The sequence below is a fragment of the Vanellus vanellus genome (assembly GCF_965231255.1).
Source record: "Vanellus vanellus genome assembly, chromosome: 21".
Classification (NCBI taxonomy): Eukaryota; Metazoa; Chordata; class Aves; order Charadriiformes; family Charadriidae; genus Vanellus; species Vanellus vanellus.
The window spans coordinates 6,302,804-6,330,729 of record NC_138926.1 but is presented as its reverse complement, the minus strand read 5'-3'; the positions used below and the strand labels follow the sequence as shown (position 1 = coordinate 6,330,729).

The 27,926-nt window shown below is 51.4% G+C and overlaps 1 protein-coding gene across 2 annotated transcripts in view; it reads right to left on the bottom strand.

The window, feature by feature from the left end:
• NECTIN1 (nectin cell adhesion molecule 1) overlaps nt 1–27,926 on the bottom strand; it is a gene marked incomplete at both ends in the record, with an annotated part of 102,890 nt that overhangs the window by 35,084 nt on the left and 39,880 nt on the right. The window contains 4 exons of one of the 2 annotated variants that reach the window (XM_082493938.1): nt 14,665–14,816; nt 18,931–19,048; nt 19,469–19,771; nt 20,478–20,828. In XM_082493938.1, coding sequence (XP_082350064.1) covers nt 14,665–14,816; nt 18,931–19,048; nt 19,469–19,771; nt 20,478–20,828 — 924 coding nt within the window. Of the gene's footprint in view, nt 1–4,814; nt 4,841–14,664; nt 14,817–18,930; nt 19,049–19,468; nt 19,772–20,477; nt 20,829–27,926 lie in introns of those variants that run through there. The other variant, XR_014269927.1, reaches the window with a different exon arrangement.

The window sequence follows — 27,926 nt, the reverse complement described above, 5'->3', positions numbered from 1 at the left end:
ACTGGGGGAGTAGCCTGGGGGTCCCCAGCCCATCCTCTGCTGCTGGCTGTGAAGAAGGGAGATCACAACAAACAGCTGCCATCTTCCAACTGGAAGCTTCTGCTTGCTCTTTGCAAGGTCCCACAGATTTTATACCTCCTTAGCACCTCTGATGAAAGGGGGGCAGAGAAACCGGAGATTTTTCACTTGAGACAGCCTGAGGGTCCCTCGGAGAGGTGGCCCAGCCAGCCCAGCCTGGGAGCTCTGCGCAGCTGTGAAAAGTTTGTCACCTATTAAAATTGGCAGCTCGACTCCAGCCTGCCAGAATCTGCCCCGCTGAGAAAAACTGAGGCACAAAAGGACAAGTGGAACTGTCCCCCGAGGAGAGAACAGATTGATTGCCACTCTGCCTCCCCCCACAGCGCTGGCACCGGGAGGCCCTTGGGGCCACCAGGCAGATTGCCCCTCCAGGGTGACTACTGCACGGTCTCCAGCACCTTCATTCCCCTGCAGCACCTCCCAGGAAGCAGGATGCACATGGTCTTCAATTTGCCATCTCTACTGAGCCCACCCTCACATTCAGGTAGAGACAGGTACCACTTTCTTCTCGATGCTGGTGGAAAAGCTGATCTAATTATCTTCAAGGGTCCCATCACAGCAATTTAACTCAGAGAAGGGAGTGATGCTATTACTGGATCAAAACGGCTCTCAGATGAAACACCAATCTGATTTTTGCCACCACCACCACTTCTTTTTTCTTCTACCTTGCTATGGATTAATGGCTAATCACTTGGCTAATTACCACGCCAAGAGCCTCTTGGCCAATTAGCTGACCTTGCAAGGGACAGCAAGAAGCAAATTGCTGCACCGAGGTGGCATTTCTCTATGGCTGTGGGGATAATTGCACCAATGGAGTAACGCTGAAGAGCCCAAGGATGACAGGAATGCACTACTGAACCTTGAACTTGCAGGGTATCTGACTGCTGTGCCAGGCAATACTGTCTAAATCTTCCACTCCAGACTTGCCGAGGTTCTGGATGAAAAATAGTCTTTTGACCCCTCTTCTGAACCAGGCTGATGAGCTAAGTGGCTGAGCTCTTTCCTAGGCTTGTGCTCGTGCAGTACTGGGGAGCAAAAATTGTGATGTAGCAGAAAGGGAACTGTATATAGGCTCTAGCTTGGAAATACCATATTGTTCTGCTATCTCCTTTTCTTTCTCTGAGTCCCACTGGTGTTTTTGAGCCCTTATTCAGCCAACTATGTGGACACAGTGTGAATGGGCAATGAATAAGCCAAGGAGGCTACATCTCAAAAAATGACATTTCTAAGTGCAAGGCTAATAACTACTAAAGCTTATTTCTTAGGACTCCTTGTTCATATTTCCTGCAAGCCATACCTTAACTCAGGAACAGTTACACTGTCCCATTCTCTCCCAGGCCTGTCTGCTCCATTTGCAAGGCTTTGTACCTTTGATCTTTAGGACACAACTTCACTGTGGGCCAGGGCCCTGCAGTGCTGTGGAGTCAGCGCAATGTGAATTTGCTGGATCGGATCAGTGACCCCTGCCTGTGGCTAATGCAGAACGTGAAAGAATCGCTGCTGGACCCTACAGATTTTATAACAGATTATTTTCTTGCAAATTCATCTCCTTGCAGCATGTATCTGTGCTGGGGGAAATTTGCAGAGAAGGGTCTTGCCACCGATTTCCACTCTGTGCTTGGTCATGGACCACCCAGAGTTTGGTGTTGCAGACGTTGTCACAACCCTCTTTAGAGCCTAGTTGTGAAATTCAGATCTGAAGGATTATTCACTTGTAAGATGGACTTTGCTGAGCTTTACCTCTGAACCACAAACTACGCAGGATCTGCAGCACACCCCATGTTACATTAAAGTAAGCTGTGGCTAAGGTAGAGTGCTCAGCAATGCTGCTCTGTCCTGATCCAGATTACAGGGTTCAGACTTTGGGGAATTAAAGCCCTGCGTATGCTGTTATGCCAAGGCACTGGAAGGAAGTCATTCCCTCTGCAGGTTTACAAAACACCTAATAATCAGGTCCTACTAGTAATCAGAGATATGGAGGAATGTTAGAGATTTCATTTTCTTTACTGGGGGGTTGCTTGGTAGCCGGGTGCTCCTGGTGGCAGTGGACAGACATGGTAAGGTTTAGTCTTATTTTTTAAGGTTCAGTCCAAGAGATCCCAAGGGAATTTCTATCTGCCCTGTTTTGAGTGGACACAAAGCAGCCTTCCTGTGCACTTGGCTGTTCTGCCAGAAGCCAGGAAGCAGGGAGGGCTGGCAGGAACAGCAGAAAGATTATAGCGTAACAATCGGATTTCCCACTCCCCTACACCACTAACGCAATAAGAGCAAGCTACAAACTGTGGATGGCTCAGGCTGAGCTTCACGTTGCCTGGACCAAGCACCACATGCTAAAGGAAAGCATTGGAGGCTGCCTCGATCAGAGATCTGACCTTGACTCATCTGCGTGGGTCTGACTCTCCACCTTGCCTTTTGTAGCAGGATAACCGCTGGATGCTATGGAACAAAACCCAGCGGGTAAGGCAGGAGGAGAATTAGTCCAGCTATTTTTAGATGTGCATGATAATACAGCTCAGAAAACTGGGGATTTCTTTTCAAACAAAAGATTTATTTATACATCAAATTAAAAAAAAAACAAAACAAAAACAAAAAACCACACAACTAAACAAAACCAACCCACAAGAAGAAAAATAATCCCCAACCCAGTGAATCTAATTTGGATATGGTCAGTGTCAGACAGGGGGCCCTGGAATCTGGAATCCCATTTATCCGCAGAGCAGAGATAGCAGCGATCCAAGCCTCCCCATCACAACGCAGTGGCTCAAGGGAAGGAGGATGAGATCAATACCCTAGGCTCGCTCCCTCCTGCCCTGTCTACCAAGCCTTTGCTTAGTAGAGGGATGTGATATTGAAAAAGTGGCAATCAATGCAGACTAAGCAACATATCTAAGGGCTGGGGTTGTTGCTAGGAGAGTCAGAAAGAAGTGCCCTCATGCTCTGACCCCCGCAAAAAGTGTAAACACGTGACAATTAAGTCTTAGTGGTATGATAACATTTAGGGACCCGATCCTGTACAGCAGCCCTCAAAGACACTGGATGGGAGGTCTGCCCTGCCAGGCTCTGCAGACCAGAGCTGAAGGCAGTGAGTTTGTGGGAGAAGTGAAGCAGTATCGGTTGGTCCCCTTCCCCAGGCAATGGCAGCAAGGTGCGTGCACGATACGTGGCGCACAACCGTTGTGCCAGTTAACTGCTCTGTGGCTGGTACTAGCAACAGCAACGAGAACAAAAAGAGCCAGCACTTCTCTGAGCCATCACAGGGGAAAAAATGTCAACAATAAATACTCCTTTTCTTTCTTTTAAAAGAACACTCAAACAAAGACAGAAAATGAAAAGCCAGGAAATAATAAATTGTGGGAGGAAAATGGCAGCTCTGTTTCCCTGCCCTGCTATCAGCCCATGCACCTGGGGTTTGTTCTAGGGCTTTTTCTCCCCCTCTCCCCTTTTCCCATTTATTGAGTCATTAAAAACTGGAGTGGATCTCCCCAGGCATGCAGTGGGCAATGGGAATGCTACCCAGACCCCACTGGAAAGAAAGTGATTAGGAAATAAAAATCAGTTCACCTGATAATGGCACCTATGTTTCCATTGCCATAAGCTTTCCTGGCCTCTGTCCTTCTATGGACAGCCCACTTGACCCTCTCCCAAGGTTAAAAAAAAACAAAGAAGACAACATACAAACAAATTCCAGTGTTTCAGGGGTGTGGAAGTGGGAGGAGGAACCTCGGGGAGAGAAGTGGGGCCAAAGGGCACTCTGAGACATGAAGACACAAACAGAGTGTAATATACAGGCTGGGCAACAGTCGTTAAAGCAAATAGTAACACCTAAGCCACCGACCAATACAAACACCACAGAAGGGGACGAAAGTCGTCAAGAGAAATTAAAAAGCAAAACCAAAACCGAGAAAATAATTACCCAACCTCCCACCTCCCGTACGCCCCAAAAATGATCTGTAAGCAAAGCCGCCCTCCCTCCCCGCTCACCCCAGCCCGCCCTCCTGCCAGTGCTGGAAGCGTCCAAAGTCTCTGCCGAGCGCCCAGGGCTGGCCAGGGGTGTGCATGCGGCTGCGGGGGTGAGTGTGCGTGCAGTGTGTGTGCAAGCGGCCACGGCACGCTTGGTTCCGCTCGGCTCCGCTCGGCAGGGATGCAGGGGGAGTGGGAGGGCATCGCTCGTGTGTATGTGTTTGTGTGTGTGTGTGTGTGTGTAGCAATGGGGTGCCGAGCTACACGTACCACTCCTTTTTGGAAATAAAAGATCCGTCGTTCTGTGAGACCATGTTCTCCGCTATGTCAAGCTGCTCGGGGTCATACTGGAAGCCGAGTGTCCTTTCGTCGTAAGGTTCAGGGTGCGCCTCCCCCTCGTCTACCGTGAAGTAAGGCCGCTTAGCATCCTCCTCGTATTTGTTGGGGCCGCCCAGCTTGCGCTCGCCTCCCGCATCCTCATCCTCGTCTTCATAGGTGCTGCCGCCCAGCGGGCCTGGCTTCTTCTCGTCATCCGAGTCATCGGGATACTGGAGGTTCTGGGCCATGGGGGGGTGATGTTGTGGAATGCCGGCCTTGCTGTAGCCATTGCCATAAACGTGCTTCTTTGTGCTGTAGTCACCCTTGAAGGTGTGACGCCGGCGCCGGAGTACCACAAAGAGCACCACAGCCACCACCAGGACCAGCGAGACTCCTCCCACTATGCCCCCAATCACCGGTGTGGGGATGTTCGGCTGCACCATGGATTTGCGATCATCAATTGGAGACGGGGTGTAGGGAAATTCTGGGTAGGAAAAGACAGATGGAAGGGGGAACAGTGTCAAACCATGCGGAAACGCGCCCTCCCTCCATGCTTTCATTGCCATTTTTGGGGGGTGAGGGGTGGGAAGATGAGGGTAAGGAACAGGGAAGGGAAAAACTAGGGAAAGGGGAAAAGGGTGCGTCCTCACAAGGGTCAGCGCATAGGAGCTCTGCCTTAGCCAGGGGAACGCAGCGTGCCGTGCCAAGCTCGCCAAGCCTCATGCAGGAGCCCAGCAGGCTGGAAGCAGTGTTCCCCTCCCCACCCCACCTGGTTTCTCCAGATGTGCTCAGATCCCACAAGCCCAGTGCCTTGAGTCCAGACGTTTTCTTTTACTGGGTGACATTTCAGATCCAGTTTACCAGAGCATACGGACAGTCCCAGGATGCTCCTGCCAGGGACCAAGACCCAAACCCCATCCAACGGCGGCACCGAGCTGCCACGACTGCTCTCGTGGATGCCACACTAGACCCACCAGCTTTGCATCCCCCTCCTTGGCATCCCATCCCAGCCTGACCCTAACCAGTCTTGATCGGGCCAGAAGGCAGTGGCACCTTGTGATCTCCCACCCACCACCCCACAAATGATCTGCAGCCACACGGCGCTGCTCAGGGTCACGGCTGGCTCCTGAACGCGTGTGCTGACCAGGCTGTGCTCTGCAGCACAGGGGCACAGACGTCCTGTTGTTTCTTTTTCTTCTGCTGTTACTGTGGCCAGCATAGTGCCACTACTCATGTTAATCTTGTTCCTACAGTTACCCTGACCTATTTAAAAAAAAATAAATAACTCAAAAGAGAAAAAGAAAAGAGACGAGAAAGAAACTCTTCTCTTTCATGCAGTTCAACACCTACACTCCAGCACAGATAAAGTTTGATCCTGGACTTAAATCAACCTTCCCAGCACTCCCTGGGCACAGTTATAGCCCCTGGCCAAACTCAGCTTTCACAAGCTGCCTGTTGAGCATCCATGTCCAGGAGGCATTAAGCACCACATGGCCATCTCAGTCCTTCACCTGCCTCTGAATTTAGACAGCAGGCTCCTGGTTAATTCCCCCTGGCAGCCTTGCCCTCGCACACCATGCTCAGACCCCTCGCACTGCTTTTGCCACCCCCAAGGCCTGTCTGCCAGCCCTGCTCATAGCTGCAAGCCATTATTGCTGCTCTGGAGCCTCCTGGCCCACACTTTTTACCCCAGCAGCCAAGGAGAGGTGCAGGCTGACTAGCAAGCTCAGCATGCCCTCCCAGAAGAACAACCAGGATGGAGCGATGGGGAAGGAGGGGCTGGCTCAAAGGCAGCAAATTCAAGAGGGATATGAGGCAGACTGATTCCTGCCCCCTTCACGCGCCTGCAGGACTACCTGCTGCTGGCAGCCACGTTTCTGCATTAGGGCAGGAAGGGCTGAAGAAGGAGGAGCTGGGCAGGGAGCGGGTTTCCCTGCAGCACAGCTTAGCCCAGCTGCAAAGGAAGAGGGGAGAAAAGAACTTCCCCTGAGCAGAGGCAGTTCCTGAAAGAGCTGCAGGTTTTGGACAAGGGTACTGAATTTGAGCAATTGCTGGCCTGATCCTCCCAGCATGAGCATTTTGCTTGTGCCTAAGAACTGTTTCCTGCTTTTCCTGAGACATCATCCTAACAACAGCATCTTGGTTTCTGCAGTGCTGACTTGCCTTGAGCAAAGCCTCACGAGTCTGAAGCCACACACAGAGCAGCACAGTGGGCAGAACGGGCTGGGGGACAGGCAGATGGAGGGGCTCCCTGCTGCAGCCAGAATGAGGAGCAAGACGTTGCACAGGCAGGACCCAGCATCTCTTTCCAAAGACAGCCTTCAGAGCAGCAGCAAGGGCATGTATTTCAGCATAGGGAGCCGGGGTTGGGTTCTGGAAAGCCAAAACCACATGTTGCATGAACAGAAGGCTTGTCATAGCCAGCTGGTTAATGCAAAACCTCTCTGCAGAGACAGAAATGTCACGTCCATCCCCTGGTAGTCCTGGCTGCTGAGGGCTCAGCTTCAACCACACAAGCATCCACACAGCTATTGCCACCCGTGCCCACGCCACCTCCCTAGGCCGGCTCCTTGCCATCGCAGTCTCTGCAACCATGTGGTGCCCAATTCCCAAAACTGTGCACAAAGCAGGGGTCCACCTGGAGATTAGGTGGGTGAAGGGAAAGAGCAGCAAGCTGGCTCAGACCCCAGGAGCCGTATCTTTGATTTTCCCCCACCCCACAGCTCCGATCTGAAGCCTCTTCCGACTGCGCTTTTCCCCGCAGCAAGGCTGATTTTGTGCATGGGGCCATGGGTCCCAACACCCCTCCCTGAGAAGACCCAGATATGGTGTGCATGTTGGGCGCAGGGTCCCTAAAGCCATACCGATCCCCTCTGCCTCCCGGCTCTGGAAAACAGACAGACCTGAGAGGGGATGTCTGCACAATTTCAAAAGGAACTTGGCCCACTTTTCTATTAAAAGCCTCATTAACAGCCCAGGTTGGACGCACGAAATGAAAGGGGGACTGTTTTTCTACCTTTCTCATATATATATGTTTTTCCTGCCCTTTGCGCTGCCCGCCCCTGAGATAGCAGTTGCCTACGTGCCACCCCCCTGCCACTGCCAATGCAGGGTGGACATGAAAACTAACACGCTGCTGTGTTGGATTTCACACGTTGTTCGGAGAAGGAACTATTTTCTGCGATCCTCCTCCCAGTGGCCCAGTTCCCATGCCAGAGAAAACACAACCAAACTGGGAAGAGAGGGGGGAAGAAAGATGGGATGATCGCAAGCCAGCAGCCGAAATCATCCCCTCCCTACCCACATAAGTTTCCTCCCCCCCCTCGTCCACCCACCGCACTCCCCCGGGGCCTGGAAAAGCGAGTGGCTCCGGGGACGCGGCGGGGGAAGGCGGCTAAGCCCCGGGGAGGGGAGGGGGGGGGAGCACGGGTACAAAGGAGGGGTGAGCGGCCCCGAGAGGAGGGGGACAGGCTGCGGGGAGCGGGGAGGGCACTCGCCCGACACCGCCGCTGGATGGCGGTGCAGACCGCCGCCGGCTGCCGGAGCCCCTCTCCGCGGCCGCGGGGTGCAGCGCGCCGCCGGCCCGGGCTGAGGCGGGCAGGGAGGGCGGTCCCCGGCCCGCGCTCTCCCCGCCAGGCCACACGGTGCCCCCGGCAAGGCCAGCTGGGGAGCGGGGAGCCGCCTCCTGCCCCGGCCTCGAACGGCCGGGTGAATGAAGGGCTCGGGGCAGGTCGGGTTCTCAGCGGCGTCGCTCCGCACGCGCCCGCCTCCGCCCGCCCCACAAAGCGCGGCTTTGCCCCTCTGCCCACCGATTTCGTGTCTGGGGTGCAAAGCTGAGCAGAACTGCAGCCGGGGGGGGAGGGGAAAGTGTGGGAAAAGGATCCCCTTTCTGCGTTGGAGGGGTGCGTGAAATTTCTGGAAACTGGTGCGATGCCCAAGCGTGCTGCGGGCCCCATGTGAAAAATCCATTAGGAAGAGTCTGGAGAGAATTAAAGCCGCTGTGAAAAGCGGACTGGAGAAACAGGAGACAGCAGAGTGGAGGGAGGGGGAACAAGCTAGGCTTTAATGCCAGCATAAAAAGCCTCCCCCCCTCCTGCTACCCCCCAGCCCTCATAAAAAGAGGGAGTGCTGTATGAATAGGAACTAAAGCAGCAACACTATCTGCCCGCTGCCCGGCTCTGCCAGCTGTTGCATTCAGCCCAGCTGCCTGTCCCCGTGCCAGGAGCCGGACCTCTGGGGCGGCAGCTGGGAGCCCAGGGAGACAGGGGGGCACCCAGGGCTTCGCTCTAGCACCCGGCCGAGCCCGCAGGTTCCCTTTGATCTCCCCATGCACAGCGGCGGGCTCCAAGCATCTCCCTGCCCCAGCTCCTGCCTTCTCCCTGCAATCGCAGTGCTGCCACCGCAGAGACATACCAGGCCTTCCCCGTCACAAGAGTGGCTTCAGAAATGCACGTTTTTAAAATCGTATCTTTCTTTTAATGGCCGGTTTCCAATAAAAATGAGACATGTGCAAATCATGCAGCCTGCCCATCAGTCCCTTATCTAATGCTTTTTGAACCTGCTGGCCAATTTCAGTGGTATCTGACAGAAAAAGAACGAGCCAAAATTATCCCTATCATAAAGCTCTTGGAGAGAGCTGGAGTGGGATCCCTGGCAGAGGTGGGAGCTAACCCTCATTAGACATCAGAGAACCCACAAGAACAAGAGGCTGCTCCCAAGGGCAGGAAGGGCCCAGATCAGAAAAAGTGTATTTTTAGACACCAAGTAATTCTTCTGTGATATGCAGATCCATGGGAAACCAGCTTTCTAAAGCCCTTCTGCTCATCACACTGCTTAGATATTTTGAAAGATACTACTTGTTGTGGACACGTTTTTGCTTGAAGTCACATTTCCATCCTTTTCCCTTCAATCATAAGTGCCAAGTTAAAACCCAGCACCAGCCGAAATTCTCACTGTAGCCATGGGCATTGAGGAGAATGTCAGACTCCATGAGAAATTACCTTTTGGACACGTGTCAGCCCAAGCTGCTCCTTGCACGAAGCTCTTCCAGAGGAAGGCCCTGGATTTCCTTCTGCCTTGCAAAATCAAACACCTGCTGCAATGGGAAGCACGGGGGCCTTTGGCTGGTTCCAGCCAGGGTGAGCAGCAGCTCTGGGGAGGAGCAGGAACCTTAATTCCAATGGGCTCATGGAGCTTCTCAGTTTCCAGATGGCCTCAGCAAACAGTGGTGATCATGTGAGTTTTTTGACGAAACCGATTGCTGATGGCAAACTTTCCGGGCAGTACAGTCCACGCCAAATTATCCCAGGACTTTGACCCGCTGTGTTGCAGACGTGTACATGAGTCAAGATAGAGAGATAGCTCTGGACCTGCCTTAGCCCAGACAGGGCTGCAATTTGAGAAGCCCGTAGCACTGCTGTCCTTTTTCCTTCACAACAGCCCTTGCATTTATGCATGCCCATCTCCGGCTTCAAGGGATCCTGCCTTTCCTCTGCCTATCAGGGATTTCTGCTCTCCTCATGCAGAGCAAGGCTGGGGGGAGAGGAGGCAGTGGGGGTGGAAAAACCACTGGCAACTAATCCAGAAGTTTAGCAGCTGCCACTGGCATTTCAGAGTGTGACGGCTTTTTAGGCCAGATGCCAAACGTGTCTTAGGTTTTAATCTCTCTGTCAGGTCACCTATCGCTTGTCAATCAAGCGCTGCTCCCGCAGGGGCCGCTGGCACAGATGCCATCAGACAGGATGCAGCAGACACTCCTACCCGCCATCCGCAAGATTAGCATCAGACGGACCCCCCAGGCTTGCTCCTCTGTAGCCCCTGGCCCTACTTCCTCCCACCTAAAGCGCTTGCTGGTGCAGCGCGGCACGGCCCTGGCCGGCGGCTGGGCTTTGGGTGCACCTGCTCCGGGCTCGGGATTTAACGCTTCCCGGAAAGGGCTTTCTCTTGTGCTCTGAGCCCGTAGCAAACGCCTGCTGCCACACGGCACAGGGCTCCAGTGAGCCCCATGGGCTGGTTGCAGTGACCTTGCTGGGATGAGATCATCGGTGGTGTGTAAATAACTCCCTGCTGCAAGCCAAGCAAACGGGGGTCCGTCAGCCCCTGCCAGCCTTTCCTCCCCCCCAAAGCCTGTAGCACATCCAAGGCCAGGGCTGCAAAGCTGCCTGCCCACAGGTGCCACAGCCCTGGGCAGGGAACGGCACAGAGCCCCCCATCCCCACAGCCCCTTCCCGGGGCACCTGCACATCGTTGTCCTGTCTCCTGGAAATCCCAGGGTTGCGGTGGTGGGGCTACACCAAGCAAGCAACTGGGGGAGCCTGCGGTATCCTGGAGGAAAGGACCCTCTCCTGGCTTTAGGGAATAGGCGGGAGCCCTGCAGGGAGGCTGACAGCGGTCACTGCCTCAGCACAGGCCCTGCTCTCCCTGCTCCCCCAGCTGTGATTCTCCTTCAGGTTTGATGTTTGGCTGGTGCTTGAAGCCTCTCAGGGAGAAGAGATGTTTTAACATCTTTCTCCTTGTGCTTTGTGTGGCTGAAGCCAGTACACAAGTGCATGAATGGGGGGCTGGACTAGATGAGCTCCAGAAGTCTCTTCCAGCCCTGACCATTCTGTGATTCTGTGAACGTCCCCCCACATACAAACAAACACAAATGTCTACACACATGCGCATGCACTGCTGCACACAAGCCCATACAGCCAAGCACATGATCATAAATACATGCGTATTCACACATGCCAATGCACTGATGCTCTTGCGTCCTGCATGCACATGGGACTGTGCAGCAGAGCATCCCCATGCAGGCATGCAGCTTTGGGAGGCCCATTTGCATGCCAGGATGCAGATCTGGGTCACGCATATGTGTGTATGTGACCAGCTCTCTGTGCAGAACCACCGCACCCGTGTGCACGCAGGGACACGCATGCAGTCTATAACCACAGCCTTTTATTATGTCACCCAACCGCCCGTAATAAATAGTTACATGTCACACTACATGGCTTGGCTGCGACTGACAAAGGTCCTGCAAGGCAGGAGAAGCTATTATAGGAACAGATTGCAGGAATAAAATATTAAATTTCCAGTTATCAATCTCTTTAATGTGCTATAACTCTAATAGAAGCGTTCAGCCTTCTCTCCCTGAACAAACCGCCCCATGAAGGGGCTGAACTAGCCCTGCACCCCTCTCTGGGGCTGGGGCTGGGCGGAAGGATGGTGGGTGGCAGGAGGGGGGAGGTCTGTACCCAGGGACAAAGGAGGGGGAAAAGCCGCTGCAGGGTTTTCTCTGCATCAGCCTTCTGGGTTTTCCTCTCCCAAGGCTGGCTGCTCACTAGATTGAACTCCATTTATTGCATGCAGCTCTTGAAAGAGGTTTCGTGGTCCACTGACAATCCCTAAATTGCCTGCAAGACCCAAACAAATGTACCTGTAATAGCTGAGCAAGGACGGCTGAGCCCTCCCCAGCACTGGCCTAATCGGTCCTCAGGGAGAGCTGGATAAACATATTCAGATCCCATGAATTATTGAAAGCGTTTTTTTTATGTGGTGGAGGCCTGGCCTAACGGGTTGGCTGCTGATCCCTCCGAGCGGGTGTGCCCCTCCTTCCCTCTCATTTAACCTCAACCCCGCAATTCGCACCTTTGGGAATAAATTGAGATTACAGGCAGGCAGACATCAACCCAAAGTCATTCCCCAGAAATCCTGCTAGTCCCCACTTCCCAACATTGCGCTGGTTGAGCATGAGAATGATGCTCCACCATTCCCCTGAAAAACCGCAAGGAAGGGAGACATTTACTGAAGCCCGGAGGGGGAACCCACAGATCCTGGTCCCGAGAGGAGCCCGTGCCCGTGCAGGTGAGTCGGTGCAGCCCGCCCAGGCTGCAATGCTATTGTGGCGCTGAGACAGATAAAATGCTGGCAGGTGGCAGCAGGAAATATGAAGAGAGAGCTGTTATCTGGTGTTTGGGAACATGTGTCCTGAGCTGTGCAAGAGATACGGGGTGGCTGGATAGACAGAACGACAGCAAGAAATGGATGTACAGGCTATGCAGAAATGGTAAATGAGACATGGTGAAGAGATCCTGTTCCTCTCTAAGTCCTCTGCAATACCCATCCCATCTTCTTCACTGTGACTGGGGACTGAGCTGGAGGCTTTTTCCCTCTGATCATTTCAAACGTGACCCAAGGTGCTGGTTACTGCGTGGGATGGTTTTCTGTTGCCAATGGGAAGTGAGTCTGCTCAGTTTGTACCAGGCAGTTGCCCGCACTGTCCCAGAAGCACAGCGCCTTTGGTGGCAAGTCCCATGAAATGGCCAGCAGCTGAATGGATTTTGGCCACAACCTTCCCCTGGCTTCGGGTGGTTGGGCAGGGTTAGGCAGGGCGGGTGCTGCTCTGTCCTGAACAAAGAGCTTTGTTATTCTGGTGCCTTTCATTGGCAAGTGAAAAATCCCCCAGAGAAAAGCATATACCAGGAACAACGCAGCAGGCAAGGATCCAGGACAGGAGGTGTGAATTAAAGGCCTGCTACAGTGATAATGATCATAAATAAATACTTGGCAATTAGCATCTAATTAGCACATCCCATCCATTGACCTCCAAGCATTTGGATAGAGGAAGATTAGCTTGGTTTACCCATGTTACAGAAGAGGGGAACTGAGGTGGTGAGGGTGCCAAACAAAGTGTTATTGCTAATTTCAGGAGGTCAGCTGCTTGGGCCTCTTCTTTACGCTTGCTCAGCACTTACCACTGTAGAGAGTGGGTACAGGGGGCTGGAGCTCAGCCCCTCTCAGAAGCCCATTTCATCACTGTTAGCTTAGACAACTCTTCCAAGGACTGGGGCGGCTCAGAGCGGTGGCCTGCTATCAGAACAGCAGGTTCTCTGCTTTGCCGTGGGCTGGACAGCAGGAAGGGCTAACAACCTTGGAAACCGGTCCTGTATTTCCCATGCCTTGGGGAGCCCCCAGCGCACCTCACTGTCCATCCAGCTCAGAGGCACCTGTGCTCTCTGTGGCATTTGCAGGACACAGGCAGCCGTCTGCTCTCCAGCTCACCCGGCTGCGCTCACAGCCCCGCTGCTCTCCCCAAGGAGAGCAGGTCTGCAGCTACAATGCCCCTGGTCCCTGCTGGGAGCCCAGCTGGAGAAGTGGCTGTGTGCCGTGCTTTGTGCTGCCTGCCCACTTGGCAACGGTCCCAAGCTGGGGTGTTGGGGGAGCACCCGAAGGAGACCAGCACTGAGCCCCCCCGAGGGGAACCTCAGCAAGTCGTCCCAGCTGCCAAGCACGTCTCCCAGGCAGGCAGTACTGCTTCATCGGATGCTCACTCCTTCCTCTGTCCCCCGAGAACCCGGAGCTCATTGCAGTGTGGCAGTGCTCCAACTCACTACTGCAAGAGATACTTCCATCCCTCTTGTGAGACCCACAACTGCTGGTCACTGCCTGTCGTTACCCCACTGGGAAAACAAATCACTCCTTTTACACCTTCCCTGCTCTCAAAGCACCAACAGCCACTTTTCCCCTTTGGTGACACCTTGCAGTATCACTTTGTATCTCTAAAATCATGCTATTGCCATATGTTATTTTTTCTGTTTAACCTATTTCTTGACAACGCTTTCTCTCCCTGATGTTACCTAAGCATATCCACGTCTTTTCCTCACTCCAGTGGCTACCCTGATTTGCAAGTCATCAAATTCCTTCTGTCCCATATGACATCATATAGCATAACTTCCCATTGTCTGCATCCAGTGATGTTATTCCTTCCTGGAGCCCAGACAAAGCTTCTCAAGTGCTCACAGCCTCTTGGTAATCTGTGGCAGCCAGGCGAGCAAGCGCACAGACCAACATAGCTTTGGAAGGAGCAAAAATGAAAAATCATGAGAACTGCCTAACATCAGAAACACCAAACATCATCCTGAACAAATGACTCATCCATCTCATGCTTTACTGCCTCGATGGCAGTCTATATACTCATCCTACTCCTTCTTCTGCCTTCTAACAAATATCTCCCTGACATGTCTTCGCTTTTAACATGTCCAATGATCTTTCTGAATCCAAAGCAGAAGACAAGGGGGAAACAAACTGAATGTATCTTGGTGTAAGAAAGGAAAAGACAACAAGAGGAAAGGAGAAAAAATCCAAGCCAAACCAGTACAAAAACAGTGCAAAGCAAAGAACTTCACGGCTCCCTTTGCATCATGAAACTCACCACCCCTAGAAGGAAACACTGGTGATTAAGAGAGATGTTAAGGAGATGTAACTGACTGGTAGTTGTCACCTCCTCCTCCTCTTCCGTCTTTCAAAACACACCAAGTGTTTTCCTACCTGTGACATTGACTTCCACCAAGCCCGACCGTGTACCGATGGCGTTGGAGGCCTCACAGACGTAGGTGCCAGCCACGCTGTAGGAGACAGGCCCTTTAAAGTAGATGGTGTTGTTCTGGATTTCCACGCTCCCTGGCAGAGTCCCGTTTGGCCTAGGGGAAACAAAGATCATGGTTGACCCCAGAGACGATACTCAATAGGACCTAGCAGTATTGCAGAGGTGACACTAACATGCTGGCTCTGTGCTTGCCTTTGCAGGTCCAGAACCTGGGTGCTGGATGGAAAATCCCCATTAGTCAGCCTTGAAACCAAACCTGGAGACTGCAGCATTACAGGAAAGAGTCAGTAGCGTGTCTCCAGGGTAAATCCATTGCATGATGAGAATCGGGTTCTTTGCATGGATGGAATTTTTCTCCCTTCTCTGTGATTACAAGGGAGATTGGACATATTTGGGTTAGATACAGCCCCTTCAGTTAATGAGATGTGGAGCACTTATAGTCTATATTCTCCACTATCCAGAAAACAGACTCAGAGCCTTCATTTTCCAGCATAATCCCTGAGTTGGTACAAGCTAGGTAACATGGCCAGGTCACTCTTTTCTTTTGGGTGCCCCACCTCTAGCAGGCTCATCTTCAGAGTGTTCCTCCATCCCTGACTTTCCATTTGATGGAAAATACAGGAACAGGGTACCAGCCTGACCCTGCTTTAATCCAATTTCCTGCCCATGTATCTCTCCTGGGCAGCTGATCAGCCAGTGTTAATTGCTACTCAAGCTCGAGGAAAGCAGTGCTGATTTAGAGGCCTGCCATCTGTGACCTGCCCGTGTCAGAATAGTCAGATAAGTGTGAAACTGGAGTAATGCAAAACTAAGTCTAGAGATACACAGAATAAATGAACAAGGCAGATAAAAAATTTTAAAAATCCTTTGTGTTAGGGAAAGACACACATGGCCTGGTTATTCTTAATTACTGAAGCAAAGTAAAGTAATTACTTCTCTTAGGCAATTAAAAATTACTCAAGTAGTTCTTTCCCCTCCTCCCAATAAAAATGTGCACATATTGTCAGCAATTTGTAAGAAACAAAAGGGAATAATGGGGGTATAATTAGGTTTGTAAAGAAGTGCCTAAATGCACACGCACATATTTTGCATGTCTACATATACACACAGGCACATATGAATAGCCCACGCTTTTAGTCTTTCCCAGCTACATCAAGCCAATGATCCCAAAGACTATGGAAAAACAGAACAGTGTAACATTGGTCCTCTGCCTATGGGTGAATTAGGGCTCTGCATCTACAAAGACAAGGAGACACCTAAAAATTGTGCAGTGGGATGCTAAAGCAGGCTATTGCTTCCTCTAACAGCTCCCCTGACTGTTGCTCATGACCATCCAAATGAGAGGAGAGGAAAGCATGGCTGGTTTTTACATTCCAGGAAGGAGCAAAACATCACCAGCAGTAATTGCTTCCTGACCCCAGGAAGGAGCAGAGGTACATATGAGCACATGGATAAACCAAAGATGCTGGTGGCTATTTCTCTGGCTGCCCAGCCAAAGAAATGAGGAATCATTTTGATATTACCAAAGTGGCACTGTGGGAAGGAAGGGGATGGCCACGGATCTTATTCCCATTCCTTACCTCCCTACACACACACACGCTCTGCATGCCTAGGTGGCTGGCTGCAGTACAATTATTTATCAGGCTTTTATTGCATCTGCTTGGTCTGCGTCTTCCTCGCAGGGCCCCACTCACAGGCAGCCTGGGGCCAAGAATGGGAGAGCAGGAGTCTGGGCTGAAAGAGCTAGGGGCAACTTTGTGCCCCAACTTTTTCTTCCTCCTCCATTTCCACCTCTATTTCCCCCAGTCTCACTTGCTCTCTCTCACGGTCTACTTTCCTCTTCTTCCGTCTCCATTCTCCTTACCTTCACCTGCATTCCATCTTTCCTTTCTGTCCTCTCTCAGGTCAATAATCCTATACTCAGTCCTAACTGACCCATGAAGTGTGCAAAAAAGGGAGAGGCTGGGGAATCAGACTGAAGCACTATTGGGCTTAGAATCCTGTACTTGTTAATTCTGTTCTTTCTCCCTTTTTCTCCCCACAAAGCAAAGTATTGATTCTCCCAGCCTCTTAGTTGTAAGTCAAGAAACTCTTGCAGGCTAAAGACAGACGAATGGACGTACACACAGCTCACAGAGAATCCATAGGAAAACTTCTCTGTCACGTGTTTAAAAAAACATAAAATCAACAATCACACAAGGACACAGGGACCAACTCAATGCCTGGCTCAAAGATGTTCTGTTCCCAAGAATCGTTTCTGCCAGAGATGAATTTATTACCAGTGCCATGTGTAAACCAGGTGTGCAAATGACACGTCATATTCAGACTCAGTCATGCAGTGCCACGCTCAGCCCTGGCACCTGCATCCCCTGTTGTGTTTGAGTCTAGTTGGTAACTAACCTGCTTTCCTGCCCTGGGCTACAGAAACATCACCTGGCTGAGACAGCACCTAGTTACCCCGTGCTTCAGCTCTCAGCCTGCCTTCAGCATCACTATCACAGCAGAAGCAGACTGCCCCAACAGAGATCAGGGGCCGCTTGTGCTGCTGGCTGTGTCTGTGCACAGCGACAGAGCTCCTGCCACGGAGAGCCTGATGCCCAGGAGCTCAGCAAGCGCTCAGCCTCCAGCCCCGCATGTGAGCAATAGCGGAACAAAGGGATGAAATGACTTGCCCAAAAGCAGAGAGAAAACCTGTCTCCTGTCCCCAGCTCCACCTCACAAGGCTCTCTTCAGCTCAATTCGCCAGCCCTGCTACACGCAGATAGCCCAAACTGGCTTCTCTTCTGCCTTGGGTGCCACAGGGGGCATCTTTGCCTACAACACTTCCCTGGCAATGTTGTGAGGAAACCAGAGAGCCCCCTCGGAGTTTAAGTCGAACTGGCAGAATCAACAGAGGGAGAGAGCTGGGGATGAGAACTAGAAAAAAGGCAAGAAAAACAATCCTCTTCAGACTTTCACTGTGAACAGTTTGATCTGGGAAGCGAAATGAGACAGAATATGCCTAGCTCCTTGCAAAGCCATTTTGAGAGCCTTTTTCCTGATGACAAATGCCAGCTGAAAAGAAGATAGGATCCATTTGATCTTTCTTTTTTAAAGCTATATGAGTGCTTATAGAAAAGAAAAAGAGAACCACCTCAGGTTGCATCAATTCCCATCTGACTCCCCAGACAACCCTTGCTCACTCTTCAGTCCCTTTAGTGTGTTCAGCCAAAAGCTGAAACCCTGGAGGACAAGGAATTGCTTCTGCTTAATGTCAGTTGTGTGGGGATGAGTGCTCCAAAGGGGAGCTCCTGCTTGCAGCTCGGGCTGATTCCAGGGAAAGGTTTTTTCACACACGGATGAATTTTGTGCTATTTGTGCCCCTTTAAGGAAGGGAAATTCTGGGTTCTTTTCCAGCTCTGCCATGGAAGCACTTAGTGGTGCTGGGGAAGTTATTCACCTTGTAATATCTCAGCTGCTTCACACATCACCAGGGCAGAATATTATTGCAGTGCATGAAAATAGGAAGTTATCCTGGGTTTTAAGGCTGCACTGCAGGGTAGCAAGCTCCATCCCAGGCCAGTGGAAAGGGGGTGAGTATGGTCCTGACCCACTGCCCTTCTCTCCCTAGTCTCAACTGAAGGATGCTGGGGCAAGACCCAGCTGAAAGACAGGGAAAACCCCCGTCCATCGCAAGGTGAGGTGGCTGTGTGTGGCTCAACTAAAAAGCTGGTTCCAGCCGTGTCAGCTGGGGCCAGAGGCCATATGAAACTTCTGATAAAGCCCATCCACCCAAAAAAAGTCCCTTGCCCCAGTCGCTTCAAACACTGCCCTGCCTGCCTCAGAAACAGAGTCTGCCCTCTAGACAGGGCTGGCAGGGCAGCAAGCCTTGGTTTGGATCTGACAAGCTCAGCTTCAGAGGATGGCCAGCACAGGATGGGGTGAGCCAGAAAGGCCAAGGCTGAAGACAGCAGCTTCTCTGGTTTGCGAATAAAGAAATTAGTTCCAGCCCCCATGCAATGAAGGCCTCCTGGCAGAGCTGTGCCAGGGAACTCAGAATTGGCTCCGAGCAGCTGCAAGTGTCCAACTCTCCCCTCACATGCACGGGGTTTGCCTTGGAGTGACACCACTGACAGGAACGGGACTGGGCCCTGACTGACCAGAGGGTGACTGAGGTTTCTACAGAGACTCCTTGGCCCCCTGAGAGCAGCAGCACTGTAGGCACTTACAGCTTCCATTCATAGGTGTGAGCTGGGGGGTTGGCATCAGATTTGCATATCAGCTTCACATCCTTCCGGTTGAGAAACCAGTTGCCATCAAAGCCCTCAATAGTGACTTCTGGCTCATCTGCAGAGGGATAAAAAAGAAAAGGGGGATGGAAAAGGAGAGGAAAGAGTTATGGTAAAGAAAGGGGAGAAAATGAAATAGGAAGAGATGAAATAGGGGCAAGGTGGGAGAAGGAGAGAGATTTCAAGGTGGGAAAGATGATGGGACAAAGAAAGTGAGAGAGGGTGAATGAAGGAGAGAGAGAAGGGGAGGAACAAAGGGACACGTCAGAGGCAGAGAGAGAAAGAAGGTGTGAAAAAGAGAAAGCATATGATTATTCCAAGGGATCACTCTCCATAAAAAGAGAGCAGTTCCCCACTTCAACCCCGCCAGGAGACCAACACCTTCCCTTCATAAAAATCCTCTTTTCCCAAACCTTATCGCCCACCCTAGAGACTGACCACGGAGCATTGCTCTCCAGGCCTGCCCACAATCACTTACACTGCACGTTGAGGGTCATGCTGTCAGTGAAGCGGTCCAGCTGGTAATTGACCACGCACATGAGCTGCTGCCGGTGGGCCTCCCGGCTCGGCACCAGCCGGTACCGGCTGATCACTGTGATGGTGCCATTGCTATTCCGGATCTCCTGAAACTCCGCTTCCCCTTTGAGCTTGGTGTCCCAGGTGACAGTGCTGGGGGGCTTCCCATTAGAGGAGGTGCAGGTAGCTACCAAGATCTTTTCTGTCCTGCCAGACTTAGCAATAAGCGGCCGCTTGGTGCCCTCCATCCGGTTTGTGGGCTTGGCTGCAAGGAATTGCAAAAAGGGGAGGAGGAGAAGAAAAGGATACAAAATGGTGGTTAGAAAAGCAATGCTACCCTTCCTACTGCAACTCAAGAGACATCTAGCACCACTGAGCCTGTGACAGACCTTGTGGTGAATCCAGAGCTGCTGCAAACTGCCAGCAATTTACTCTGGGGAAAGAATGGTGGAGGTGCCTTAGATGCACAGATATTCAATGGACAGTCAATCCTTTCCTGCCATAGGTTTTTAGCCCTATATTAGAATGAGAAACTGAAATTGGAGAGCAAACGAGTCATGTAGACCTTGGGTGGGGTTTATTCACTCTCAACCCTAAGCTCCATGGACAGGCTCTACTTGTGCTTAGGATTTCTCTGTTGTCTTTTCTCTCCATTCACATGACAGCCACCAGCTCATTAAAACTCACCACTCCCTTAGGGAACAGGTCACTCTTATTGCACCTGCATTAAGAGATAGGGGAACTAAGGCCTGGAAAGAGGAAGAGGTGTTCCTGAGATAGCTCAGTGAACCACCTACTCTGGGTTCCCTGCTCTTCACCTCTTTACAGTCAAGTTGAAAGATCATCACAGGTAAAATTTACACCCAAGATTGACCTTCACCCTGAGTTCCCAGGACATGCGTCTCAGGTTCCTCCAGGTCTGTTCAACAGGAGGCAATGGTTCACACTACAAAGCTTGCCCAGTATCTTACCCAGCACAGTGAGGTTCAGTTGGCTTTCCCGGTTGCCAGTTGGGAAGGTAGCAAACTCACAGATGTAAACTCCCTCATCCTCCAGCTCTAGCCGAGAGAGCTGAATGGTGCCATCTTTGAAGGAAGGATTCCGGAAAGTCACCCGCTCTTTGTAGGGAGAGAGGATGGAGACCCCCATGGCAGGGTTGTAGATGGCCACATTCTGCTTGGTACCGTTGGTGGCTTTCTGCCACGTGACCTGCGTGATCTTCACATTGGGGAGCGGATTGGTGAAGCTGCAGTGCAGGACCACGTCTGTCCCGATAAACCCCGAGACTGTGTCATTCACTAAGACAGTCTGAGCTTGCAGCCCTGCAATAGAATGGAAAGACATGAATATACGGGTACTTCTCAGACAGAGGAAGATAGAAAAAGAACAGTTCTTCGACATCAGGCCCATGAACTCCTTTATTTATTCCCTTTGCTTCTTCTTGGCATGGCTGACACAAGAACAGCCTACAGCTACAGGCCCTCAGTGCCTTCTGCAACTACCTGCATCCACCTGCAGCTCCTGCAGCTTCATTCCTGTTCATAAACACCTCCCCTCCCACAATCGGTGTTCACACTTCCCTATGACCAGCCCTGATTTTCTGCCGCCAACCTAGGGCTCATGATCACCAAAAGGCACAAGGTTGGATCAGTAATACTTTCCTTCCTTTTGTCTTCAACTTTGGATGACACTAAATCAGTAATTGTGAATGTACAGAGCATGCGTATCTGGAGGCATAAGAAAGCACAGATATCTATCAGCATAGCATATCCTAACGTATGCTAACACACACTCAGACATCCATTTAATCCTATTGGAAATGCACCGGTAATTAAATGAGCTGCAAAGACTCAGCCTCGATTTCAGAGTAGCAATAGTTCCCATATAAGAACAGATTTACGGCAGTGCCCATACACCTTGCATGATCCACCTGCATGAGCTAGATCATTTCTGTGCCCTTTTTTTAACCCCAGAAGTGGCTGCATTTAGGAACCTTCCATCTTGATTCTGCGGAGCAAAGATGAAAGGTGCTTGGGAAAAGTGGTGGCTGGTGTTCATGACTGCTATTCTGTCTCCATTGATTCCTCCCCTGACAGCTGGAGAAAAATGTCTCCCACCAGACTGACCCTGAAATTCATCTTTGGCTGCCACTGTGTCTTTCCCTAATCTGTATGTTTAGAGATAATGCTCTGGTAATTATACAGCCAGTATTTATATGATAAATACAATAGAGAAGCAAGGTGGTGAGAACAAGAAAAGCGGGTTCTGCTCACTGCTTCTGGCAGAATCTGAAATTGGATGTATTCTGGGAGACTGAGAGTAAAGGAAAGAAAGGGGTAATAAAAAAAGAAAGAGGTACAAAGGGTGAGGAACATGAAAGGATAATGAAAGAGAGAGAGGCTGGGGAAAGAAAAAAAATACATAGCACGAGAAGCAGGACAGCATCTTATAACTGAGGGGACAAAGCATTTCGGAAATGCGTCCCCTACCCTGTTCCTCCAGGGGACAAACAGGCTTCCCGTGCAAGGTCAAAATGAACTCCTCAGTCTTAGCGCCCCCAGACCTCTGGCAGACATGCCCTGCGACTTCTGCACATGAACCTGAGCAAGAGTGGTCTCCTTCGCGCAGGCATACAAAAGTCCATCCATAAACACCACCTTTACCATCCTCTAGGCATGCTCCCATGTTGCCCCCTCGCTCCACGGCTGCTGTACTCAGCCTGATCTCGGTCCCCACATTTCATCTAAAGTTTTTCTTTCTCCCTTCCTACTTCCCTCCACACCAAGCCTGTGACCCCGAGGACAAGCCTCAACAATCCAGCCCAGCCATGAGACGCCATCAGCTGACCACAGTCATCAGCAATTAAGACCGAAACTGAGTCTCGAGAGCTTTGTGTGAACTTGCCCCCTTCCCTGAGTCAAGCGCTGGTTTGCCCCACACCCTAGCATTGCGGCTGGGTGCTGAGGAATGTTTTTCAGCGCTGTTTACAGCCACAGCAAAGCACTGGTGCCCTCATTTCCCTGCATGCATGAAGCCATCAAGTCCTTAGAGGCTGTCAGCTGAGGTGGCAGAGTAGCCAGGGCCATTTTTTGCCATGCACATCCCTCCAGAAACCAGAGGGAAGGGATGTTAACTGCCCTGATACAGTCACAGCTGGGAAATGTTTCTCCATGCCAACCAGAGGCACTGGCCAGCTGGAGAAGGATGTCCAGGCAGTAAGACACAGTGAAACACTTCCCTGACACCAGACCGGCCTGTGCCCTGTGGCACCCCATGGCCCACAACGGCCTTCCTGATGAAATGAGGGCACTGGGTGCCGAGCAGGCCTGGGTCTAGATAATGCCATGATGGGATTTGAGGAAAGAATGGGTGGATGGGGAGGGGGGAGATGTCTCCAACATGCTTTGCAGTATATGCTGCTTCTTCTGCCCCGGAGGTGAGCGAGCCTCTTGCAGAATCGCCCACACCTGGGGAGGTGAGCAACAGCTTTGCCAAGCAGTCTGGCTCTGAAGTCTTTAGAGCCTCGCAAAGCGTGTGGGAGCTTGCCGGGGAGCAAAAGCAATCACGTAGCAAAGGCCCTGGGAACAACCTGCCGCCCATCTCACGGCTGCCCGGCTGTAGGTGTGCTCAGCACTCCCTCTTTCTCCCAAGGCTGGAGGAGAGCGGATTCATCAGCACCGGTCCCCACCTCTTTCATGAAGGGCCCATGCCCGCAGGCAGAGCCTGCCCGGGGCTGGGGCGATGGCACAGCTGGCTCCGCTCCCACACAAGCTCCCTGACCTCCCACAGGCCTCAGCGGTTCCCTTTGAACCAGGCTCTCCACATCCCAGTAGAAGAGGTCCCATCTGCGACAGCAGAAAGTCATGGCCCAGCGCCTCCCCGCAGTGCCAAAGAAAAGAGAGATGAGCTGAACCCCAGCGAGGAGAAGATGGAAAGCCGCCAGCTGCTCCTCCGAGTTGCCGTTGCAGGGCAGCCAGGAGGACAGCCTGGTCTCTCCCTCACGAGGCGTGCGGATGAGCAGCACGGCACGCAGAAGGCTATGACAGGCTGAAGGCCATCACTGCCCGAGGATGGGCACCTAGGACATGCCACTTAAATAAATATATTGTCAGCCAACCTGGCAGAGAACGTGGTACATATCACAAGAGAGAGATCGATCCAATCCCTCACTTCAACATTACTATGCCCTTTCTTTATGCTATGATTTCTCTGCAAATTAATGAATGACCCCTTTAAAAATCAAGTGATTTTTCTTGACCTTGAGTGGTAGTAACAATTCCCAGTTCTACCCTGCCCCTTCTACACTGCCTCTGCCATGGAATCTACACATCAGTTCATGCACTTGGACACAGACCGGAGAAAAAGCAGACTTCGGTGCTGAGGAACCTGACCCCGAACCAGACCCCAGAATGGTCCTGCAGAACCCTCCTCTGCCCAGGTGTAAGAGTCAGACTTTTGGCTAGGGAAAAAGCTGGTGCCAGTTGATGACTGCTTGCCAACATCAAAATGCTGCCAACACTGGGATTCAGGCCCCTACATGTAGCAGCTTTAACAAAAACACATTCCAAACTTTCTAGAGGCTTCAGGGGAAAAGGGAGAAAAAAAAAAAAAACAGCAGAAGAAATAACAAAACAAACCAAACAAAAAATACCCTAAAAAACCCCAAACACCGTGCGGAAATCATGTTTCCTTTCCAAGTGACTGAATAACTCATGGCTCTTTTGCAACACAGGGTAAACTCTTTATGTTCCACTCCTCCAGGCCTCTCATCAGGGAAATAACGCACCCGTTGCTCTGCTCTGTACTACGGCAATAACACCCACACCTCAACAGCAATGATGAGGAAGGGGAACAGATGGAGTAAAGGGGTTTTGCAAGTTGCTGGATCAGCCTCCCATGCTCCCCATCCTAAATCAGAAGCCAGAGGGCAAACTAGCTACTGTCATGCTCTGGGGAGCGTTTGTTTGCAAGGTGACTGAGCTGGGATGGCGGGTCTTCCCTCACCCCGTTACACACTCAATAATTCATCAGGGCACATGCATAGATAATTGATGGCAATGAGCGTGCAAGGCTGGGAGAGGAGGAGAAAATAAAATCACTAATCATCCTCTAGAGATGCTTGAACGTATTAAGCAGGATGTGTGTGTGCATGTGCAGTGCTGGGGTTCGCCTTGCTTTTTCTTTGCTGACCGATGTGTGTGGTCGGTACGGCAGAGAAAAGGCTTGGGATACATCCTGCCATTTGCAGTTCCTATGCCAGATCTCCCAGTGCCCACCAATCCGCTCTGACACCTCCCAGGGGTGTCAGCACACGAGGAAGGATTAGCTGTATAAGTTGAAGCTTGCCGAGCTGCATTTTACTCATTAGTATTTTGGTGTTATTTTTTGTTGAGGACCAAAAGCAGTAAAAAAGGCCCAGCTGAGTGCCAAAGACATGTTGGTGCCAAGACCTCATTAGTGGAAACCTCTGAGATCCTACTCCTCCACCTTGGCCTCTGAAGTGGTTTGTGTTGATGCCTTTCCCCACGATCCCAAACCCAGATATTTACTAGGTCATGCAAGGCCTTGGGGGCACTGCGCAGAACTCACGGTGCCCTGCGGCACAGGCTGTGGGCTGGGAAGGAAGGTCTGGACTCCCTGGGCGTGAGGGGTGCTGGGGAGGGAGAAGATTAAGTGGCAGCTGGTGGCTCTTGAACCTGAAAACCCTCTCTCCTAAAAGCCCAGTAGGTGCTGTTACATTAAGGGTCCACACTTGCAAATCTAGTTCTTGCTCCCCCATATAGAAAGCTCTGGAAATGATCTCCAGGCACCAGTGAGCTCTGTCACAACAGCGAGCCTCCAATCAATGCCTCTTTGTTAAGAACCATGTGAACTCCACACTGCTTTGCACAACCGTGCCTCTCTGAGCCTCTCACCAATTTCTCTCCCTCCTGTTCCCCGATACTCATCTCACCCCAAGGGCACTGAAACAGCCCTTGGCAGAAGTGTGATGAGCCACCCTTTGGTGTGGCAATATCATGGCTGATGCAAATGTTAGAGGAATCAGTCCTAATAGTCTTTGCATCACCTCAAACTAAACTGAAGGGTCACAGTAGCCAGACCTTATAAAAGGACAAAACAATCACACTTCAACCTACAAAAGACCCTACACAAAGCACCTGCTTTTGAGACAGCTTCTTGCACTGCTCCTTGAGTATGGGCAACGATGTCCTGTACATGGTCCCGTATGCCTCACAGTCACTTCAAAAATATCTCCAAGAACTTTCCATGAGGGGAAAACTGGGATGGAACGGGAGCTCAAAACTTTTCAGCTGGTGACACTTATACATTTTTCTCCTGCTGTTTCTGGATTTGTCTTTCAAAGTCTTCCCTATTTTTAAGTGGAAATCAAGGTCTGAAATGCAACCCTTGTGGGGCAGAACACAACCAGCCTCCAACAGCCCAAAGGAACACCACAGGTGCGTTAGGCAGGGTGGGAAATGGGAAAGAAGATGATAAATCCCAGCAGGGGAATTTCAGGTGGCAAGAACCAAAGGTTTGAGCTGGCACTTGGCCAAGATGTTGGGGTTAATACCTTTTCTCTTGCCAGAGAGACTTTTTGTATTGATTGCCAGGCATTCAAATCAGTACTCTGCTGCTCCTCCAAAAGAGCACAGTGCCTGCCTCACCCCGCTTAGTCAATGGCTTGCAGCAACGAAGGAGTGGTCTCCAGTGACTCACCACCAACAACTTCCTGCAGCAGCAGACTTTCACTGGAGGTCTCTGTCATGCACTGATTCAGTTCTGCCCCACTTAAGTGTAGAGCTTGAACACCAAAGGGATTAGAAGACGAAGACTGAACTTCCAACACAAGGGGAGAGGGCCTTAGAAAGAACGTGAGAGAGGAAGAGATGTGGCAAGATTATAGTTCTAGGTGACACGGCTTTGAGAGTGAAAGGCCTGAGATAACATTGTGATCTGGTGGGGGCTCACCAAGAGAAACTGCAAGCCCAAGCATCCCTTCCCCCAGCTGAGAGCTGGGAGCTTCATGGGAGCTGACTGGAAATGGCAGCGTGTACAATGGCCTATCTGGCTCTCATCCAAAACCCTCTCAAAAAAGAAAGAACGGGCTTTGCTTTGGCTTGCAAATGGGAAACACAGGGCCTTTTACTCTAGGTCACTGGTTCATATCCAGAACCGGCATGTAGTAGCAGCAGCAGAGATGTTATTATCTGAGGACCAGTCAATGGCTTGTATTGAGTGAGGTCTCTTGCCAGCCCTTCATTGGCTGTCCGCTGGGACAGGACGGTGGAGACGCCTTTGGGACAAAGCAGGGTTGCCTTCTCCTGCCTATGTAGTATTTCCTCTTTGGATAAATAGAGCACAAAGCAGCCTCGGGATCCACTTGAATGAAAGATCTTTCCCAAAGGGATCCATTGATGCTCCGCTCCGCTTGTTCTCTGTTAAGGTTTGGGAAGTCTATTCATTGAGCCACCACTGGGATTCACACAAAGGCCCTAAATGAGACCAAGGCCATGTTTGTCCTAGGTGTTCTTCACAGAAATAGATGAAAGAAAAGCAGATGCCAGCGTGCGACTGGACGTAGATCAAACAGGCAGTGAAAAGCACAGATGAACACCAGACTAGATCACTCGTTCCTGCTGTCTGTGCCTCAGCCTTGCAAACAGCCTCAGTTGCAGCCAACCTTCTAGTTCTCTAGGAAAAGGGCTGCAAACCAGAGGAGTGGGAAGGGAACGACCATGCCTGCCTTTGCTCCTGGCTTTCCCTCTTTGCTGTACCCTTCCTGGCTTTCACACAGCTGTTTTGCTTCCCCCCCCAAGTCAAGGGGAGGGGAACATGCCCCATGGCAAAAGCAGGAAGGCAGGCAGAGCAGGGCTTCTGCTGAAAGAGCTGACACAGCATTGGGATCCTTCCTGCAATGAAGCTATGAAACGCCATGCTCAGCAACAAAGCACAAAGGCACCTCAGTCACCGCGGAGCAGCCAGCTCCCGTTGCCCGCCCTGCCCCACAAGCATGTCAGCTAATCCTTCGGCAAGAGTTGCCAGTTCCCACACACCTGAGCAGCGAACCAGACTGCCCCTTGCCTCTACCTGACGTGCACCAGTGCTCAGTACTTGGCCCACTTTCCTGTCCATGCAGCCTATCCCTCCAGGTCTTTTGGACTGGACTTTACACCAGCTCTTTTCTCAGCTCTTTTCCCACTGTGCCCTCTTACTCATACCTGTCCAGTGCCTGGCTTCAGAAGGCTCTCATCTCCTTTCCCCTGTGGCCTTGTGCAACTTATTACAGCTAAGTCACATCTCCCTTCTGCCCCTGCTACCTGTCTCCATAAGCGGGGAGAGGATTGCCTCTCAACCTCATCTTCAACACTTGTTTTTTTAACTTGGCCTCCCTCCATTTTAGCCTTACAAATCTTCCC